This window comes from Petaurus breviceps, unplaced genomic scaffold (genome assembly GCF_028583685.1).
Source record: "Petaurus breviceps papuanus isolate PSGF00001 unplaced genomic scaffold, PetGlider_PUasm1.0 185, whole genome shotgun sequence".
NCBI classification, from domain to species: Eukaryota; Metazoa; Chordata; class Mammalia; order Diprotodontia; family Petauridae; genus Petaurus; species Petaurus breviceps.
In genome coordinates this window covers 35,827,941-35,849,417 of record NW_027185797.1, presented here as the reverse complement: position 1 = coordinate 35,849,417, position 21,477 = coordinate 35,827,941, and the positions used below count along the sequence as shown (strand labels likewise).

Sequence of the window (21,477 nt, the reverse complement as noted above, 5' to 3'; positions counted from 1 at the left end):
TAGAGGACGGACCGTTCGGGCCTTTGTTCTTGGGGTGGCTTGGCGGTGCAGGTGAGCAAGAGGGGGATGGGGCTAAGGGCTCAGTGCGCGTGTGCGCGGGCGTAAGTATGTGAGTGTGCGTTTGCTACGAGGGGGGCGCGAGGGTGTGTGCCCCAGGGCTGGGGGAGGGGCCGGGGCCGGGGCCGCGCCCGGGGCCCCAGTGGCGGGGGTGGGGTGACTGCCTGGCGCAGGGAGCAGAGCCCGGAAGATAAGGTTCGAATACCGCCTCTGACTCTTGCCGCCTGCCTCAGTTTCCCTGTCTGTAAAATGGGGATAATAACTGCGCCTGCAGAGCCCCGTGGAACGGAGAGACGGATGCGGAGTAAGAGTCAGATTCTGGGTTCAAGTTCCACCACGGCCGAAGCCTGTGACGTCACCTCCCGGGCTTCCTGGTGCAGTGCCCAGCTAGGACATGAGGCCCGTGGGAGCGGCCGCGGTGACATCTGCGGGAGGCCGGCGGCCGAGGTAGAGGGGCACAGTGACTGGCGCAGGGTCACTCGGCTTGGAGGCAGGCCTGGCCCTCGGGGCGCCGGGGTCCCTGAGAAGGAAGCAGGGCCGGTGCGTGGCCCGGCCACCCGCATCCCTAAGCACCCACGGGTGTCTGTTAGGGGAAGGGCTGGTCCTTGTTTTTAATGGGAGTCAGGTTGGAAGGAGAGGTCTGAGGGAGAGAATTTGGAACTCAGGACTTTAAATAAAAATGTTTGAAAGGAATTAGGAATGAAGCCGGCTGCCGCTCTGGGATGGGCTGTGATCCTTCCTCCTACAGCCGCAGGGTAAGCGGCAGCCGCAGAGGACGTCAGACAGAACCACAGACCAGAGGGACGGAGGATGGACAGGAGGGGCCTCGAGCCGGTCCTGAGGGCAGCCAGGCTGTGGGGCTGCCCGCGGCCAAAGGAGCCGGAAGACGGGCGGTGGGGGCCGCAGGGGGCCAGAGCGGCTGCATCACGGCCTGGGACCGGCTGTAAGACCGCGAAGAGGGGAGCGGATGGAGGAACTTCTGCTCGGGTCTGGAGGCATCAGGGAGCCGTGGAGTCCGGGCGATGGCGGCCAAACAGGCTGTTCAGGAAAAGCACCGCAGCGACTGTGCAGGAGAGGGCGGAACTGGAGGCAGGGAGGCCAGCCAGGAGGCCAGTGCAGTCACTTGGGCAAGACACGATGAGGGAGCTGACCCGCCCCGCCGTGTTGGCCCGGCAAGTGTAGACAAAGCTAGAGATGATGCGGAAAGGAAGGATCTGGCAGCGGCCTGGGTGCGTGGGGCGAGTGAGACCCAGAGGAGGAGGCCGAGGCTGCCGCCTGGGGCACCGGGAAGACGCGCCAACCTCACCAGTGCTCGGCGGGGCAAGATGCCGAGTTTTATTTTGCACGTACCTAAAAACGATCCTTGAGCCCTTGGTAGGGTAGCTGATCAGATCTGATGAGATGGTGTAAAGGAAGAGAGAAGAGGACCTACAGCAGTCTTGGGGGCACCCACACTTACTGAGCGTGAGATAATGCTCGCTGAGAAGAAGGCCAGATGGTAGGAGAAAGGAGAGAGCAGCGCCGGGAAAACCCAGAGAACAGTATCCAGGAGGAGAACAGGGGTCCACAGCATCCCGTGCAGCAGAGGTCGGCCACGATGAATCCTGAGAGAAGGCCGGGAGACTGGGCGTCTGAGGGATCATTGGGGACTTCAGAGGGAGCAGCTTCAGTTCAGCAAGGAGGTCGGATGCTTGATTGCAGAAGGCTGATTAGCAAGTGAGAGAAGAAGCAGCAGCGGCACCAGAGGCAGACCGCTGTTTGAAGTTGTTTGTTAAGGAGAGTAGAGCTGCAGGTATGCGAGGATCTAGTGAGGGACAGGCGTAAGAGAGACTTAGGTGAGAGGCTAGGACTGGAGAGACAGATCCAGGAATCCTATGTCTAAACACGATCATCGACCCCACATGGGGAGCTGTTCAGATCACCAACTGGAGGAAGGAACCGACCAGCAGACCTCTTCAGGGAAGGGTCTGTTTTCGGTCTTTCCTTCTATCCCTAGTCTTGGCATCGTTCCTGGTATATAGTAAGTACTTAATAAATGCTGGATGGTGGCTTGAGAGTAATGGTTAGAAAGAGGGAAGGGTAAACTGCTGGGGAAGATGGGAGGGGATAAGATCAAGGTCGCAGGAGGAGGGCCACCTCTTCAGAGAGAGAGTGGGGGTGGTGACAGTGGGTTGTGAGATGAGAAGAGAAGGGTCCTTGTTCACCTCGGCAGGATCCAGACTCGCCAGCCCCCACTCTCACACACAATCTGGGCTCCTGCCTTTCGGAAGGCTGCCCTTACGTGTCACCCCCAATGTGACGTTTCAGTAGAATTTAAACTTCCTGAGGGCAGGGATTATTTTAGTGCTGTCTTGGGGCCCCCACCACTGTGCCTGGCACATGGTAGACCCACGGGGTCATAGATTTAGAGATGGAAGAGACCTCATTTACAGATGAGGAAATTGAAGCCCAGGAAGTTGAAGTGACTAGCGTGGGTGGGAGTTGAACTCAGGTCCTCTGCTCTTCCTACTGTCAGTCAGTTACTCAGACAAGCATTTATTAAGTGCTTACTGTAAACCTCAAGTTTAATCAATGCTTATGGAACTGACATGGAGATAGTTGAGACATGAGCCCTGTGTCTCAAGCACAAGCCATTCCCGGGGCTCTGTTGAGTCTTTTGGACTAAACGGTACAATGGGGGCTGGGGTGTGGGAGGACCTGGCAAGGGAGAAGATCTCATGCTTGTTATGTGGTTAGAGCCACAGTATACCTCCCTCCCAGTGTCTGTCTGTCTCCTTTCCTCTCTGTCTGTCTCCCTTTCTCCATCCCTCTCTTAACAGAAGTGCAGACCTTTCTGTACTGAGTTATATCAAAAGAGGATGGGGAGGTTGGAGGGGTGGGGCTCAGTCCCGTGTTGTCACCCTCAGCGGAGCAGAAGGGATCCAGGAATCATGCAGGGCTCTGGAGGACAGGTGGCAGGGACCTGGACCATGGCAGGGCTGGAGGCGGTGTTGAGGGGAATGGTGAAAACTGGACAGAAGAGAGAGTCCAAGGAAGTGGAGGGGGGAGGGGACAAGGGGGGAGGACAGGGGTGTCTGAAGGTAGAAGACTGGAATGACCAGGTTGGGGATGCTCTGGGCCCAGAGCCTGGCTTCTGGTGATTCTGACGCCCTGCTGTCCCTCAGACATTTCATGAGCACCTACTTTGTGCCACTCACTGTGCTAGGCATGGGGGATAAAGACAGAAATAAAACATTTCCTGCCCCCCAAGGAGCTTCCATTCTAGTAGGAGAGACAGGGATAGGGACTGGCCTAGGGTGGTAGAGTGCTGATAGTGCTCGTGCTGTGCTAGACTTGGAATTAGGAAGGTCAGAGTTCAACCATGGGGAGGTCATTTGTCTCTGAGCTTCAGACACTTCAGGAAGATGGGAAATTAGAGATAGGCTGCGATCTGCATAAGGAGAGGGACTTACCCACACCCAGACGCACAGGTTCTGGTGACACAGAGGTATGTTCCAGGCTCTGGGAGCACAAAGTTGTCAGTGGGACATGCTCTGCCCTCCAGAAACTTATCTTTTCCATTCATCCTTTCCCTACAGCAGTCTCACACCGCCAGTGAGCACCGAGGTTTGTGGGATGAACAGAACTCCTCACACATGCCTTTGTTCATCCCTGGCACCTGGCGGTCTGCGGGCGCCTGGGTGATGGCGGTCCTGACAACCCCGCGCACTGCTGACTGCCTAGGGCAGCGATAGTCATACTGACATCAAGGTATGTGAGGCACTTTCTCTGTGTCATCTCTCTTGACCCTCACAACCCTCTGGTGAGGGAGATACTCTTATTCCCGTTTGGGTGGATGAGGAGGAACCAGGTTGTGATTTCACTGATACAGGGAGTTCATGGGTAAGGAAACTCCTCTATCATTGGCAGCTGCCATGATCTTTTTGAGCTGTCTGGGCGATTCAAGTTTAAGTGACTTGTCCACGGTCACACAGCCTATATGTGTCAGTCAGGATTTGAACTTGGGTCGTCCTGACCCTGAGGCTCTCCATCTACCCTCTCTGCCATACTGCCTCTCATCCCAGTTTTACAGATGAGGAAACTGAGGCTCAGACAGGTTAAGGGATTTGTACAGGGTGTACAGCTAGTATGCAGGATTTAAACCCAGGCCTTCCTGATTAGAAGTCCAGCTTTAGGCCCTGTCATGCGTTGTTTCTCATAGGAAGAATTCCCTGCTAAGGAGGCAGAGAGCTAGGCCCAGAGTGACTGTTCCAACTAATGTGACTTTTCTTTTGAGTCTATAGGAGAGTGAAAGAGGATCCTGGGGGCCCTAAATGGGGAAGGGCTGTATCTTTGGGAGCAAGAATCCATCGTAGCAAGTAACCCAGTTCCCAAGACCTCTCACTGTGACTTCAGAGCCAATGAAAGGCGGCCAGCCTGGTAGCAGCTAATGCTGGAATAATACCATTTACCATCTGGCCTTTGCACTAACCCCCGAGCATTTGGAAATGAGGCAGAGGCAACCATGGAAAATTTGACCCAAATGCTTAAGAAAGGTGAGAATTAAGGAACTCAGGAGAACAGGTTGGTGCCCGGTTGGAGGGGGGATGGACAACTGCCATTGTGAAGAAGAGATCAAAATAAACCTCACAGCGCCAGGTAAGAAATGGGTTCCTTCCAACAGTTTTCCTATCCTGTTTTTTCCAGTCCCTCTCACCCTCCTTGTCACCCTCCTCTGGCCACGTTTCACCTGGTCAATGGCTTTCCTAAAATGTGGCCCCCAAAACTAAAGCTGGTGCTCCAGCCTTGGCCCAACCAGAAGAGAGTGGAGGGGACCATAAGATGCTAGTGTACTAGATACAGAACCAGGGCGGAGTTTCCTTATGTCATGAAACCACATCCCTTCATCTGACTTTGTGAGGCCTGTTAAACAGGATGGAAGCTTCTTCAGGGCCACCCTATCCTTTCTAAACCACCAGACTCAGTATAGTGCTTTGTGTGTAGTAAGTATTGAATATATATGCATTGTTAGCTATTACTCCCAACTTTGGAAATTTTCCCGCAGGTATTCGATAAACCTTCCATTTACTCCAGGCCTACACAACCCACTGCCTGCCAAAGGATTTCGAGTGGCCCTCAAAAAATGCAGAGGAAAAAATCCTCTACCTTTTTGAGCCCAGAATCCTTTGGTACGCCTGCAGGCTGTAAGTGGGCCTTTTGTGGGCCACAGGTTGTGCAGGCTTGATTTAGGCCTTTTGTCAGCCACTGATAAGAATGCTGTATAAATCAAGGACAGCGTCCTGTGGCCCTACCCTGGAGACCCACATCCTGCTTCCAGGTTCCGTTAAGGACAAGTCTTTGGGTCTGCTCTCTCAACTCATTCTTTGTCTCTTAACTATACAATCATCCAGCCCACAGCTTTCCTTTTTTTTTCTCACAAGGGTATGGGGAGTGATGGACTTTTTTGTTGTTGGTCCAGGCCAATGATTTTTATCGAGTATCAAATATTTTATCAATAATACCAGAAAAACCAGACAAATGAAAAAAGCCAGCAGCCCAGCACCTAAGTGCTGTCTGGAAGTTGCCTGTCACGGCTTCTCTCCGTCATGAGCTCTTCTCTCCCCCTTATCTCTGCCTTCTCAAGACCCTGCTCTGTCCCGAGAAAGGAACACAGAGGAAGAGGAGGAGGAAAAGCAAGGCATGACGTCTAGACTTCTGACAGCCAGATCCCAGGTGAGTGCCAGCTCTGCTCTCAAGAATATACGTATATTTCCCTCCCTTTTCTTCGCCCTCAGTACTGAGGCCTGCTGCTCTCCCAGAAGACTTAGTCTGTTCTGATGGGTGGTATAGAGTTCATGGAGTTTCTACAACATTCAGGCTGGAAGGGACATTCAGGATCACCCAGTGCAGGATTCTCATTTGACACTGAATAATAAGAAGAGAAATAAGAATAATAAAATGATAACAAAAAAAACAGGGGCTGGCTAGTGGCGCAGTGAATAGAGCACTGGCCCTGGAGTCAGGAGAACCTGAGTTCAAATGTGACCTCAGACACTTAACACAAAAACTAGCTGTGTGACCTTGGGCAAGTCACTTAACCCCAATTGCCCTACCTTCTCCCCTCCAAAAAAAAGAAAAAAAAATGATAACCAACATTTATATAGGACTTATAAGGGTTTTTAGAGTACTTAATCCTACAAGGAAACTGAGTCTCAGAATTAATGAATGGGGCGGTCAGGTGGCTCAGCGAATAAGAGCACTGGCCCCAGTGTCAGGATGACCTGGGGATCAAATCTGGGCTCAGACACTTAGCACCCACCCAGAAACACCTGGCCGTGTAACCTTGAGCAAGTTACTTAACCCCAATTGCTTTAAAAAAAAAAAAAGAATTAATGAACGAATGCCCATTGATTAAATGCTTACTATGTGCCAAATCATTGGGCCAAACTCACAGGGTACAAATAGAAAAATGAAACACGGCCCCTGCTTTCACAGACCTCACATTCTCTTAGACGACACATATGAGCGGCTTCAGGCACAAGTGAACTGTCTTTCCCCAATGAGAGAGCATGGACTGAAACTAGGATCTCTTACTCTCAGTTCAGTGTTCTTTCACCACCACATGCTACTCTCAAGGTAAGGCTCCTCACTCCCCTTGGGCCCTTGTGTATCTGGGTCCTGGTACCCAGTGTGGTCTCACTGTTCAGACCTATCGTCCACTCCATGCCGTGCAAAGTGCTGTGATCTAAGAAACTTAACAATAAGCTCTTTCAAAGAGGATTCAAAAAAATGTTTTATTTGTACGTTTTTCTTTGTTCACTCCATTAACTTCCCAGCTATCCCCATTACCTGACAATGCCTGAAACGCCAGACAAGTGAGCACCCCTGCATGTAGCAGCTGTGATGGAGGGAACAGACAGACTTCTGCACACGGGGCCCACTGCCTCTCTACTGTGCAAAGTGGCGTGTTCTTTGAGGAGGTGATTGGCCCTCACAAGTCACTCTCTTCCTCCCCCTTCTCTTACTCCCTCAGGGTAGACCTACTGTATGGCCAATGCAAAGGGAGGAAAGCCACGCTTAGCCAAATCAGTGCTGCAGCCTCACTGCGTAGCCCTTTGCATGCTATGATTAAGGGAATCCCTGATGGTCAGTGGCTACACAGGGTCGCTTTTTGTTCCAGTCCAGAGCCTGAAATGCCAGGGTGTCCTGAGTAAGACCAAGCCCATGATAAGTACCCTGAGCCACGCCAAAGCAGAAAGTGAAATGGCAAGAGCTCCCTTCCCAGGGGCCTGCGAGCAGTGCTGCTCCACAGGGGGCTCCTGGGCAGGGGCCAGTGGGACCCAATGAGCCTTGAGATTCCATGATCCCTGCTTTGTGCTGACTTGGTGCCCTAGAGCTATAAAGTACCTCTGTCTCTGCCTGCTGATTTTCTGTTCCTGTTTTGAGACACAATACTCATGGACTTTCCCTTTCCCATATCTCTTGTCAGTGAAGAATGATCCTGGGCCCCACGGTGGACTTGGCCAAGCACTTGTTACACACCTCTCACCTGGTTTTGTGTGTGTGTGTGTGTGCATGTGCATGCGTGTGTTTACTTCGAGTCCTTGGCATAAGGCCCTGCTGAAGAGCATTCCCTCTGCCAGTGCACTTTAGCTAGGGCTGTGCATCCTTAGCCTTTGACATCTGTCTAGGCTGAGTGGCATGCCTGTGATTGCACAGAATGGGCGTCAGAGGTGGGACTTGAAACCAGATCTTCCCATTTATATCTCTTGTGTATCATTTATAAGAGTTATTTTTGCATAAAACTCCTTAGGAAAAGAGGCCCTAGGTGGAGGAATGTTGTAATTTTTGTACCTCTTCCTAATAGCTGACACTGTGTTCCTCTTCACATTAGTAGGTGCTTAATAAGTGTCTGTGGGAATATTTTGGGGTGGGGAGAGCCTGTGAGGGAGAAGTCTTTTTTTTTTTTTTTTTTGCTTTTTGGAGGGCAATTGGGGTTAAGTGACTTGCCCAAGGTCACAAGGCTAGTAAGTGTTAAGTGTCTGAGGCTGGATTTGAACTCAGCTCCTCCTGACTCCAGGGCCAGTGCTCTATTCACTGTGCCACCTAGCCGCCCCTGTGGATACTTGGAACAAAGAAAGGCCTGGGAGAGAGAAACACACACACAGACACACACACAGAGCCCAAGGTCATGTTACACAGTGGCCCCATGGCCATAGAGTCATAGTATAAAATGAGACATGTCATAAGTGAATACTCAATAGCTCTATTGGAAGAAAAAATGAGGATCTGCAAGGGACTGGACTTCTACCTGGTTGGGGGGGGGGGGGGGGTGATACCTGATAACAGAGCAAGGAGGCAGAGCTTCTCAGTCCTTCCTTTGTTTCTGTTTCCTCTACAAAGGAGAATGACCATTACACTGGTAAGGAAAGAACCAAGATGCCTAACAGGGAGTTGATGCCCAAAATAAGTAAGGAAATAGTAAGAGAGCACTTAGGTGCCCTTGATAAACTCAAGTCAGCTGGCCTGGATGACCTGGATCCTGAAAGAAATGGCTGATGAGACTGCTGAGCTGCCGTCAATGACATCTGGAAGCACGAAAGACCAGAGAGGCGCCCCAAGATTGGAGAAGAGCAAATGTAGTCATGATTTTCAAAAAGGGCAAGAGAGAGAGTCTGCACCCTATAGGCCAGTGAGCTTGACTCTGAGTCCTGGGAAAATTCCAGAACAACTCATTAATGAGGTGGTTGGTAAATACCTAGAAAGGGAAATGGTCATTACAAAAAAGGCTGGCTTCAAGAACAGACTAATGTTATTTCCTTTTCTGACAGGATTAACTTAATAAATTAACAGAATGCTATGGAGATAGTTTGGCTCAGTTTAGCAAAGCTTTTGATAGAATATTTTGTGCTATTCTTGTGAATTAGATGGGCAGATCTGGGTTAGAGGACCTGGATCAGAGGGATTTGGTACTGGTTGAATGGTTGAACCCAAAGAGTAGGTGTTATGGTTCCATGTCCTCATGGCAGGAGGTCTCCATGTAATGCCTCAGGATTCACATGAGCCATGATGTTTAGCATTTTTACCAACGACTTAGGTGATGGTAGAGGTGTTAAATTCATCAGAGTTGCAGGTGGCACAAAGCTGGAGCGCACACTTTGGATGGCAGTCAGGATCTACAAGGATCTCCCCAGACTAGAGCATGCCCTAAATCTAATAAGATGAAATTCAAGAGAAAGAAATGTGAAATCTGCACTTGGACACAGAAGAGTCCATTTCACAAATATCAGATGAGAGATACGAAAGGGCAGCAGTTTGAAAAATGGCTGGGGCGTCTTAGTGGACCACAAGCTTCTTATGAGTCAGCAGTGGGGATGTGACAACCGGAAAGCGAACACCATCTGGGGCTGCCCTAAGAAGAGTCTTCTAATGCTCTGCCTTTGTCAGAGGCAGCTGGAGCCTGGTGTTCAGTTCTGGGGGCCACAATTTAAAAGGGACATTGATAAAGTGGAGTGTCCAGCGGAAGGCAATGATTGAAGGCCTGAAGTCCTTTTTTTCTCAGGAGGATCAGTTAAGGGAGTTGGCTGTGTTTAACCTGGAGGAAAGAACATTCAAAGGGGACGTGAGAGCTGCCTCCTAGTATTTAAAGGGCTGGCATGTGGTGGGGCAGGGCAGTTAGATTTGTTCCATGTGACCCAAATGGGCAAAGCTGGAGTCAGGAAGAATTAGATCTCTCCATAGGTGGAAAGGGCTGTCTGCAGAGGTGATGAATTTTCCCTCATCCTCCTCGAACTCTAAGTGGAGGCTGGATAATAATAGTCACTAACATTTATACAGTACTTTAAAGTTGGCAAAGTATTTACATTTGGTTCTCACAACAACCCTGTGAGGGTGGTGCTGTTATCATCCCCACTTTACAGATGAAGAAACTAAGGCCAAGAGAGGTTAGGTGATTTGACCAGGGTCACACAGCTAGTAAGTGTATGAAGCCCATGTCCAGCTGTCTATCCACTGTCCTGCCTAGATGCTTCTACATGCTTTATGGGATGAAAACTCAACAGTGGGAATTCTAGTGTTTGAGCCAGAGGGTCTGAGGTTCCTTCTAACTCTTAAATTCTGTGATCTTAAGAAGTATTTGATAGAACGTAGCATTTTCCAACCTTCAACACTGAGCAAACCAATTCCTCTTTATTCCGCCAACTTCTGTCTTCTTCCTGATTCCTGCCAGTGAGTCACTAAGCATTTATTAGACCCCTGCTGCATGCCAGGCACCAGGGAAGGTCTTGGGCTAAGGAAGATTGCTTGATGTTTCTGCAGTTGGTGACATTTAAGGATGTAGCTGTGGACTTTACCCGAGAAGAATGGCGACGTCTGGGCCCTGCTCAGAGGGACCTCTACAGGGATGTGATGTTGGAGAACTACAAGAACTTTGCTTCCCTGGGTAAGGACAGTCTTCCCATGGCTCAGATCTGCCCATTGGGCAGAAAGGCAGCAGGAGGGGCTGTGGGCCCCTTAGCTGAGTTTTGGCTTCATGTGCAGAAGACTTTTAAAAAGACACGGAACATGGGGAGATTCCAAAGTTATCTAAGGCTGACCTATAGAATGTTTCTGTTCTCTGCTCCTGGCAAGTCAGTGTCTTTACTGTGTTAGTCCTGAGGTTCGCCTTCCCCAGTGGTCTACCCTGAGTCCCAGTGCAGATACCTGAAAAGATGAAGGGTTCCCATAGCTTCAGAGGTAGTGCCTCAGATGGACCACTTTTCCTTCTGAGTAAAGTCACCTTGACCACTGTCCCATGCCTGCTGGGATGTCAGCACAGAGTTCTTCAGAGGACTTCTGCACCTCCTTTTGCTTTTTTAACATTCCTTGAAGAAAGAGGAACTGACAGGAATTGAAAGGAATAATCGTAATCATCAACAGTGATAATGATAGCTAGCCTTTATACAGCATGTTAAAGTTTGTGAAATGTTGCACAGATATCAACTTATTGGATCTTCACGATCCTCATTTTCAAAAGAGAGAAGAGAGTGGAGTTATTAAAGTGTAAGGCCAGTGAGTCCAATGTTGATTCCTGGCAAAACTCTAAATCATATTGTTAGAGCAATAGTTAGTGAAACTCGAGAGAAGGTAGTGGGTATCACATGAACAGGTCCTGCCAGACTGCCCTTTTTATTTTTAATTAAATTTCTTTTTTTTCAGTCAATGAAACTGTTCTCCCTCCTATTTCTCTGCATCTCCACTGAGAAAGAAATGAAAAACAGAATCCTGTTACAAACATGTACAATCAAAACAAATTCCCACATTGACCATTTCCATTCCCCTAGAGGTGAATAAATAATGTTTAATGATGAGTCTTCTGGAATTGTAGTTGGTGATTACATTAATCAGAGTCCCTAGTCTTTCCATTTTTGTCAATTTTGCAAATTTGATGGGTGTAAAGTAAAACCTCAGAGTTGTTATCATTTGAATTTTTCTAAGACTGAGAGACTTCCTTCCTCAGAGAGTTTAGAACTTGGATCATTAGCTTCCTTTTCACTCCAGACTCTGCTCTCATGCTCAGAGAGTTCAGTGTATATGTGGGTGTCCCATCAAATACCCAGTTCATTATTGTCCTAAACTTCCCAGACCTGCACCGTCATTCCACTCCAGTCATTGATAGGAATGTTCATACCTTAAAATATCACTATGAGTGATAACTCAGAAATATTTGACTTTCTGGGTCCAAAATTCTGAAACTGTGTCCCTCCCATAATCCAAATTACTTTGTATACATTTTATATTTCTTCCTCCTGATGAAATGTAAGCTCTTGGAGGAAGCTTTTATTTTTGTCTCTGGATCCCAGCCTCCTAGCTCTGTGCCTGGCATAAAGTAGGCACTTAATAAATGTTCATTGAATGAATGAATGAATGAATGCAGTTCCTATCTCTGTCCGTAGCCTCCCATCTTTTCCTCTCCCTTACTTTTTCTAATCATTTCCCAACTTTTCATTCCCACTTTTAGTCACTTTGTGCCTCCCTGCTCTCCCAATTCATCACCTGCACTCTGTCCCTTCCTAGTCTTAACCCTAAAATTAGCTAATTCAGCTCTATATTGTACTTGATCTTTGAATCCATTTCCTGCTTATATAGTTTCTTCTCATGTTTTATCAGATCCTTGCCTTGGTTTACCCAATTCACCTTCTCTGTTCTTGAACAAAGTCAAACAGCTAAGCCTCACTGTCTCAGTCTTTCCTTTTAAAAAAATATTTTCATATCTTATTTTTTCCAATTACATGAAAAATTTTAAACATTTACTTTTAAAAATTTTGAGTTCCGGGGCGGCCAGGTAGCACAGCGAGTAAGAGCACCGGCTCCAGTGTAGAGAAGACCTGGAGATCGAATCCCAGGCTCAGATACTCAGCACCACACCCAGAAATAACTGGCTGTGTAACCTTGAGCAAGTTACTTAACCCCAATTGCTTTAAAAAAAAATTTTGAGTTCTAAATTCTCTCTTCCTCCCCTCCCCACTTCTTGAGAAAGCAAGCAATTTGATATTGATTATACCTGTACAGTCATGCAAAACACATTTCCATATTAGCCATGTTGTGAAAGAAAAACAGACCCCTCCATCCAAAAAAAAAAAAAGCCAAAACCCCAAGAAAAACAAAGTTAAAAAAGAATGCTTCAGTCTGCATTCAGACTCCATTAGTTTTTTCTCTGAAGGTGGACAGTGTTTACCATAAATCCTTTGGAATTGTCTTGGATCTTTGTATAGCTGAGAATATCCAAGTCATTCACTGTTCTTCATCATACAGTATTGCTGCTACTGTGTACAATGTTGTAGTGGCAAGCACCCCAAGCACGTCCTCAGGGTTTGCTGCCCATACAGGTTCTTGGATCTGCTTTGATAAAGGAAAGCAACTCAAAATGGGTTAACAAGCTTACTTTAATCAGTCAGACATGTATCGTTTACCTTGTTCAGGGGAAAAAGGTCAGCACCCTGAACCTCAAAGTATACAGGCAGAATTATCAAGACAGAAACAGATCAAGTAGACAGCTTTCCAAACTGTCCAGCCATTACATCCATACCCAGTCAACATCTGGGTTTTTCAAAGTGGGGGGGGGGGGGGCCGGGACAACCGCTTTTCGAAGATCCAGATCAAATCACAGAACACCTCTCAAAGTCAGCCCCCAAAACAAAGCCTCACATCAGGGCTTATATAGCCTTCTCCTGGCTCAGAGAATGTAACAACCTTATTGACCCACTGGCCAATCAAAAAGTATCTACTGAAAAACAAGCCTCCCTCCCCAGGCTCCGGGTGCACTTCAGCCTAGGGGCAGGGAAGATCTTCCAAATTTGCATTCCCATTACAAATGTCCTCCTAGTTCTGCTCACCTCACTTTGGATCAGTTCATATAAGTCTTTCATGGAAATCCTTTCGTTCTTACTAGGTTGACTTTATTGTTCTCTACACAGATGTTCTTCCAAACCTCCCTCTTATTCTGCCTTCTTCCATCAGCCTTTAAGCAGAAGACCTCACTCTCTACTTTACTGAAACAATAGAGTTCATCTGTAATGAACTCCCTCTTTTGCCCTCTTCCATACATGAGAATCCTACAGCATCTCCCATTTCCCTTCCTTTGCCTCCAGCTGCTGCTGCTGAGATAGCTTTTCGTTTTGTCAGACTAACCCCTACACTTGTATTCTTGCTCCATTCCCTCTATTAGCTCGCTCCTTTAATCATCCCTTCTCTCTCATCATCATTCCATCCTTAAGTATATAGCAGATTCCCTCCTTCCCTCCCTCCAAACATATCTAGATCTCCATCATTCTTGAAGAAAATTCATCTGCCCTCACCATCCCCTCTAGCTACTTATATCTCTCCTCTCTTAAATAACCACCTGGGGAAAAAAATTGCCTCCACTTTCTCACCTCCCATTCATCTCTCAGCCCCTTGTAAACTGTCTTCTGTCCCTCCCACCTGACTGGAGCTGCACTTTCCAAGGTCACTACAGTCTCTTAATTGCGGGCTTCTTCTCAGGCCTCATCCTTCTTGACCTCTCTTCTGCTTTTGACCCTTTTCCTGGGCACTCTCTCTCCTATGACTTTTGCATCACTGTGTTTTCCTTGTTCCTTTACCACCTGTCTGATTAACGTATAACTAAATTGTCTTCTTTTTCCTTCCTCTTAACTATGAGTTTCCTCCAGGGATCTGTCCTAGACCCCTTTCTTTTCTCTAGCTACACTTTCTCCCTTAGTGTTCACAGAAGTTCCAATGGATTCAGTTACCATCTTTGTACTTATGACTCCCAGAACTGTATTACCAGCCCTCCTCTCTTTTATGAACTCCACACATTCGTTGTCAGCTGACTTTGGAATGAATATCTCTACCTGAAGGTCTTGTAGGCTTCTCAAACACATGTCCAAAATGGGAATCATCCCTTTTCCTATTCTTCCTCAAACCTTTCCTATTTATTGGATGCATACCATCATCCTTCTAGTCATCCAGGTTTGCAACCTCAGAATCCTCTTTTTTTCTTTCTCACCTCCCACAGTTTCCACATCTTATTGATTTTGTCCTATAGCACGTTTTATATCCATTGCCATCTTTCCACTCACATAGCTACCCCCTTGTTCGAGCCATTATCACCTAGACCAGGGATTCTTATTTGGAGATCCCCAGACATACTGTGTGTAGACATCAAGGGGTCCATGAACTTGGATGGGAATAAATTATCTCTTTATTTCATTATAATTACTCTCTGTAATCAGATTTTGTTGTTGTTCAGTCATTTTAGTTGTGTCTAACTCTTCATGACCACATTTGGGGTCTTCTTAGCAAAGATACTGGGGTGGTTTACTATTTCTCCAGCTCCTTTTACAGAAGAGGAGCTGAGGCAAACAAGGTTAAGTGACTTGTCCAGGGTAGCATAGCTAATAAATGTCTGACACCAGATTTGACCTTAGGAAGATGAGTCTTACTGACTTGAGGCCCAGCACGCTATCCACTGCTTCACCAGCTGTCCCAATCAGATTTTATTTTATGCATTTAAAAACAGGTTTCAGAGAAGGGTTCCATAGAAGCCTGTCTATCCCCTTGTGCTTGATATGCACCTTTTAGAGTCTTTAACTTTACCTCTGTCATGAGATGGGCAGAATTCTCCCATCCTTGGTCTTGTGGAATCATGTGTGGTCTCTGTGTTTATCAGAGTTCTTAAATCTATCAGAATTGGAACTGGGATTATTTAACCCCAAGAGAGTATATGGCAGAGGAGATTTTTATTCAGTTATAGAGAGGACTAGATGCCCTCCAAAGATCTTCCTACTTTGAAAGTCTGTGACTATCTAAGCTAGCTCTTCTGTTACCAATCCTTTCTCATTTCTTTCCCCCATCATCAGGACTTCCTGTTTTTAAACCAGATGTGATATGCCAGTTGGAGCGAGGGGAAGGACCATGGACGCCAGAGGCTGAGGTCCCACAAGTTACTTGTCCAGGTAAGTGAGGGAGAATCATGTGTATGAGGCTCATTGCTGACTCAAGGCTGAGGTAGCTAGAAATCAGTATGGAGTAGAAATGTCTCCTCAAAGGCTTTCACATTAGTGGAAAAGGGAGATTAGGTTTCCTAACACAAAGTCCTTCCTGTGCCTTCATTTTTCCTTTCAACAATTCAGCTCCTTTTCCCCAGAAGTTATTGTACTGTCTTAGTTCCTTGAGAGAAAGGACTCTTTCTTTTTTGTCTTTGTATTTCTACTGCCTGATACAGTTATCTGATCAGTGTTTATTGATTGTCTACTAAGTATATAACATAGACCTAGGTCTTTGGAGGCATTCCAAAGAATTAGAGATTTTCACTGCCCTTGAGGATTTTTAATCTTGTGGGAGAGACAAGCTGTACACATATGTAACCATGAAATAACAGTGCATGGCCAGGCATGGTGGTTCACTCTTGTATTTATTCCCTGCTACCAGAGGAGGCTGGGGCAATGGAACACTTGAATTCTAGAATTCTGACTGCAGTAAGTCTACCCTGTTCTGGTGTTCACACTTAAGTCCAGCACTGATATGGTGAACCACTGGGAACGGGGGACTTCCAGGCTGTTTAAGGAGGGGAGAACCATACCAACGTGGACAGAGCTGGTCAAAGCCAGCCAGTATTGTGATTGGGTCTGTGAGCAGCTGCTGTTTTCCCAGGAGCAATGGAAAGATAGGGAGCCCCAGTCCCCACTCCCTAAAGCCCCCACAGTGCATTCTGTGTCCACCATATATATTACCAATCAATCAACAAGCATATATGAAGAATATGCCATGAGCCAGGCAACATGCTACAAACAAAGGATAGAGTCAAAAACAACAGTCCCTGTTGTCAAATAGCTTGCATGTGTACATGTGAGTGCATCTCTATCTCTAGATGGCTCTCAGTGTCCATTCATGAATGTGCATGCATGTGTGTATGTTTATATGTACACGTATGCATGTATAACATATCCTCTGCCCACACATCTGTGTATATATGTTCATTGATATGCATATGTATATACACACAATACACTTTTTAAAAAAAACTGCATCCATGATATCATTAGTATAGGGACCTTTCAGTGAGGAAACACTAATGCCAATCTCTACCTTGCTTTGTACCTTCACGGGTGCAGAGAGCTCCCTGGAGACCTGAAAGATCAGGTGACTTTGCCTGGGTGACCTGGCCAGTATGTGTGTCTGAAGGAGGACTTGAACCTCCATTCTTCTTGATTCTAAGACCAGTTCTAGCCACTAGTCCATATTGTCTGGCATGTACAAAATAATTGTGGGAAGGGTGGAGGGGAAAGGCATTAGCAGCTTCTTCGAGTAGGAGAGGGTATTTGAACTTTTAACTAAACAGGAGAAGAGGTGAGAAGAAAAGACATTCCAGGTGTGAGGGATAGACTGTCAAAGGAACAAAGACAGCCGATGGAATGTCACGTTTGAGGAACAGCAGGAAGGCCAGTTGGGCTGTGGAATGTATGAAGACGAGGAACATATGTAAGACTAGATGACTATGTGGAAGCCAGGTTGTGAAGGATTTTAAATTCCGAGTAGAGAAGATATACGCGATCCTCAAAGTCATAGGGAGTCACAGAAGCTTTTTGAGCCGGGGAGTGACACAGACCTCGTCTTTAGGGCTGTCATTTTCGCATGTGAGGTGTGGATTAGGTAGTGAGGAGCCTTAAGATGGAGACCTACTAGGAGGCTAGGGGAGAAGCGATGAGGATCTGGGTAGTAGCTGTGAGGGTGGAGAGAAGGCGCTATATGCTAGAGATGATATGGAGACAGAGACAGTGACATTTGCAACTGATTGGATATACGGGGTGACTGAGAGTGAGTACTCAAGGGTCACTCCTAGATGGTGAATTTGGTGCCCTCAACAATGATAGAGAAGCCTAGAAGACGCATAGACTGAGGAGGGAAGAAAATGCGTTCTGAGTTGTGTTCAGCACATCCAGTTCAAAATTCCTGGTAGGCATTTGGTAATGTGGGCCTGGAGTACAAGAGAGACTAGGGTTAGACCTAGAGATCCAGGAGTTAGCAGCATAGACAATGCGTGAGAGCCCCTGAGGTCACTAGGTAGAGAGAAGGGAGAAGAGGTTCCAGAACAGAGCCTTGGGTTATAGTCTCATATGATTTGGATGAAGATCTTGCAAAGAAGACTCAGGAGTGGCCAGACAGGTATGAGGAGAACCAAGAAAGAGCAGTGTCCCAAAAACTCAAAGAGAAGTCAAGTCAACAAACAGTTATTAAGAACTACTAGCACTTATCACAGTGCCTGGAACATAGCAGGTACATAATAACTGTTGATTGATTGACAGATAACCTACTCTGTGCCATGCACAGTGGTAAGCACTGGGAATACTTTCTCACCCATCTTGGGTTTCATTTTCATCTTAAAGATGCTTATTCCATACCTTTTTTTTTTTTTTTAAGCAATCGGGGTTAAGTAACTTACTCAAGGTTACAGGGCCAGTTATTATTTCTGGGTGTGGTGCTGAGTGTCCGAGCCCAGGACTCGATCTCCAGGTCGTCCCAACACTGGAGCCGGTGCTCTTACTCACTGAGCCACCTGGCCACCCCTAAGCAATTGGGGTTAAGTAACTTGCTCAAGGTTACACGGCCAGGTGTTTCTGGGTGGGTGCTAAGTGTCTGAGCCCGGGATTCGATCTGCAGATCATTCTGACACTGGAGCCGGTGCTCTTACTCGCTGTGCTACCTGGCCGCCCCTATTCCATACCTTTTTAAAAAAAATTCCATTATTTCTCAGTTAATCATGATTGTTCTTCCCAGAGGAATGAGAATCAGGAACTTCGTATAAAGCACTTTCCTCTTCTCCTAGCACACAGATATAAATGCTTTTTTTCCTTTCAGAGTCTCTTGTTCAAAAAAGAAGATATGAAACCATGGACTCAACTTCAAGGCAAGGCGTCTCTATGGGACGATCATGCAAGGAGAGATTAACAAAGAATGGTCCCTGGGATTCCAAGTTGGGAGAACCTTGGGAATTTGCCGTCAGATTGGAGAGGCAGAAGGACAACTGGGACAAGCAAGGCAGAGAAATAACAGTCATTCACAGAAAAACTTCCAATGAATTCAGCGCTCAGGAATGTTATACATCTATAAAAAGGTTTAGTCCAGAGGCAATCCTTGTTCCACAGCAGAAAGTTCCTGCAGGAAAAGTTTTCCATAAATATGATACATTTGAAAAGAGCTTCAAACAGTTTTCTGATCCAAATAAACATAATAAAGTCCCCTTGGGGAAGAAGCTTTGTAAATATAATATGTGTAGGAAACCCTTTAGTTACCACTCAGACCTTATTCAGTATCATAAAATCCATACAGGAGAGAAACCCTTCGAGTGTAATGAATGTGGGAAAGCCTTCAGCCAGAGGGGACACCTTATTGATCATCAGAGAATTCATACTGGAGAGAAACCCTTTGCTTGTACTGAATGTGGAAAAGCTTTTAGCCTTAGGGTATGCCTTACTCTACATCAAAGAACTCATACTGGGGAGAAACCCTATAAATGTAATGAATGTGGGAAAGCTTTCAGCCAGAGGGGACACCGAACTGAACATCAGAGAATTCATACTGGAGAGAAACCCTACATCTGTAATCAATGTGGAAAAGCCTTTACCAACAACTCAATCCTACGGAATCATCAACGGATTCATACTGGAGAGAAACCCTATAAGTGTGATGAATGTGGGAAAACCTTCAACCAGAGGAGACCCCTTACTGAACATCAGAGAATTCATACTGGAGAAAAGCCTTTTGAGTGTACTGAATGTGGGAAAGCTTTTAGCCGTAAAGTTTACCTTACTTTACACCAGAGAATTCACACTGGAGAAAAACCATATAAATGTAATGATTGTGGGAAAACCTTCAGCCAGAGAGGAGCCCTTAAACAACATCAGAGAATTCATACTGGTGAGAAACCTTTTGAATGCACTGAATGTGGGAAAGTTTTTAGTCATAGGGTATGCCTTACTATGCACCAGAGAGTTCATACTGGTGAGAAACCTTTTGAATGTAATGAATGTGGAAAAGCCTTTAGCCAGCATTCCAACCTTACTCTACATGAGAGAATTCATACTGGAGAGAAACCTTTTGAATGTAATGAATGTGGTAAAACTTTCAGTCAGTTTTGCCACCTAATTGAACATCAGAGAATTCATACTGGAGAGAAACCTTTTGAATGTAATGTGTGTGGGAAAGCCTTCAATCACAAGTGGCAACTTACTGAACATCAGAGAATTCATACTGGAGAGAAACCCTTTGAATGTAATGAATGTGGTAAACACTTCAGCCATAGAACATCTTTTATTAATCATCAGAGGATTCATACTGGAGAGAAACCCTATGAATGTAATGAATGTGGAAAAGCCTTCAGCAACAAATCAAGCCTTTGGAATCATAACAGAATTCATACCGGAGAGAAACCATTTGAGTGTAATGAATGTGGGAAAGCCTTCAGTCAGAGAGGACACCTTACTGCACATCAAAAAATTCATACTGGGGAGAAACCCTTTCATTGCAATGAGTGTGGTAAGCACTTCAGCCACAAGACTTCCTTTATTCATCATCAGAGAATTCATACTGGAGAGAAACCCTATGAATGTAATGAATGTGGGAAAGCTTTCATCAGCAACTCAAATCTCAGAGGACATCAGAGAATTCATACTGGAGAAAAACCTTTTGAGTGTAATGAATGTGGGAAGGCATTCCGTCAAAGCTGCCACCTTACTGAACATAAGAGGGTTCATACTGGGAAGAAACCCTTTGCTTGCAATGAATGTGGGAAAGCCTTTAGCACCAGTTCAACTCTGAGGAAGCATCTTTGTAAGCATCTTTGTAAATTTTAAAGCAGTATGAATATGTATGGTGGCAATGTTGTAATTATCAAATAAGCCATACTGAAAGAAAACCCTTATGATTGTGATTTTTAAAAAGATAAATGATAGTATGTAGTTCATCACTTATCAGACATCAAATACTTCATGCTGGAGGATCAAGATGTCATTCTGTTACCAGGTACAATATTATTTGGTCCTTTGAGAGATAAAGACCCTAATATCCTTTAGTCCTCCATGTTACCTACTATCAGATGATAGTAGAGTGTTATTAGTCAGTGCGGCAAGTATGTTGGGGCAAGGTCTGAACTAATGCCTGAAATTCCCAAAAATCTGTTAGTAAACTCTCTAAAATGTTATTTAACAGAATAGCTCAACTTAATTTTAGAGTAAAGAAATAAAAGTGAGAAAAGAAGTTACCTAAAATGATAATTTATTTTCTGAGACTGAAGCATGATTAATATGATGCCAGCTTTATTTAAGATCCTCCATGATGTAAATGAATTGACCTTGGGTTGGATTGAGACCAGTTTACACATTTCCTTGCCTGGAGGTCTGGGAACATATCAGTAAATGTCACTGTTGGGAAGGACCTCAAAAATAACTTAATCTCACTGATAACTTGTGGAAATGAAGAATGGAATGGGGGTGAGGTAGAAGCAAGAATGGTCTTTCAACATTCAGATTTCTGTTTGATGCTTCATGGTGACCTGAGGAATTTCAAAAGAGCTCAACCTGAAAGATAAAGGTCTAGGACCCTTGTGTGTAATTTATACTAAGAATAAACTAGATTTACGAGGCTGGTGGTGAAATGGATTGTACGCAAGTGACATGGTATGGGTGGGAACACACTACATTGAGGAATAAAAGGGCTACCAGATTTGGTTCTTTATGGACCCAGAGAAATCTAACTTATCTACACATACTGGTCATAAGCGACCTAACAATAACCAGCATTTATATGGTGCTATAAGGTTTGCAGAGCACTTTTCATATGTTATCACCTTTGACCCTCATTATGACTCTGAGGCAGGTGCTGTTATCCCCATCTTACATATGAGGAAACTGAGGCTGAAAGAGATTA

The 21,477-nt window shown here is 45.9% G+C and overlaps 1 protein-coding gene across 6 annotated transcripts in view; it reads left to right on the top strand.

Annotated features, from left to right (window-relative positions):
* Nucleotides 1-20,810, top strand: part of LOC138161824 (zinc finger protein 665-like) — a 33,793-nt gene extending 12,983 nt beyond the window's left edge. Inside the window, exons 1-7 of one of the 6 annotated variants that reach the window (XM_069088785.1) lie at nt 1-51; nt 3,639-3,807; nt 4,341-4,695; nt 5,681-5,769; nt 10,354-10,477; nt 15,414-15,509; nt 18,412-20,810. The exon at nt 1-51 is cut by the window's left edge and continues 14 nt beyond it. In XM_069088785.1, coding sequence (XP_068944886.1) covers nt 4,644-4,695; nt 5,681-5,769; nt 10,354-10,477; nt 15,414-15,509; nt 18,412-20,405 — 2,355 coding nt within the window. In that variant the 5' untranslated portion in view covers nt 1-51; nt 3,639-3,807; nt 4,341-4,643 and the 3' untranslated portion in view covers nt 20,406-20,810. Of the gene's footprint in view, nt 52-3,635; nt 3,808-4,340; nt 4,696-5,561; nt 5,770-10,353; nt 10,478-15,413; nt 15,510-18,411 lie in introns of all 6 variants that reach the window. The other 5 variants (XM_069088786.1, XM_069088787.1, XM_069088784.1 and 2 more) reach the window with 5 other exon arrangements.
* Nucleotides 20,811-21,477: the final 667 nt, after the last annotated feature.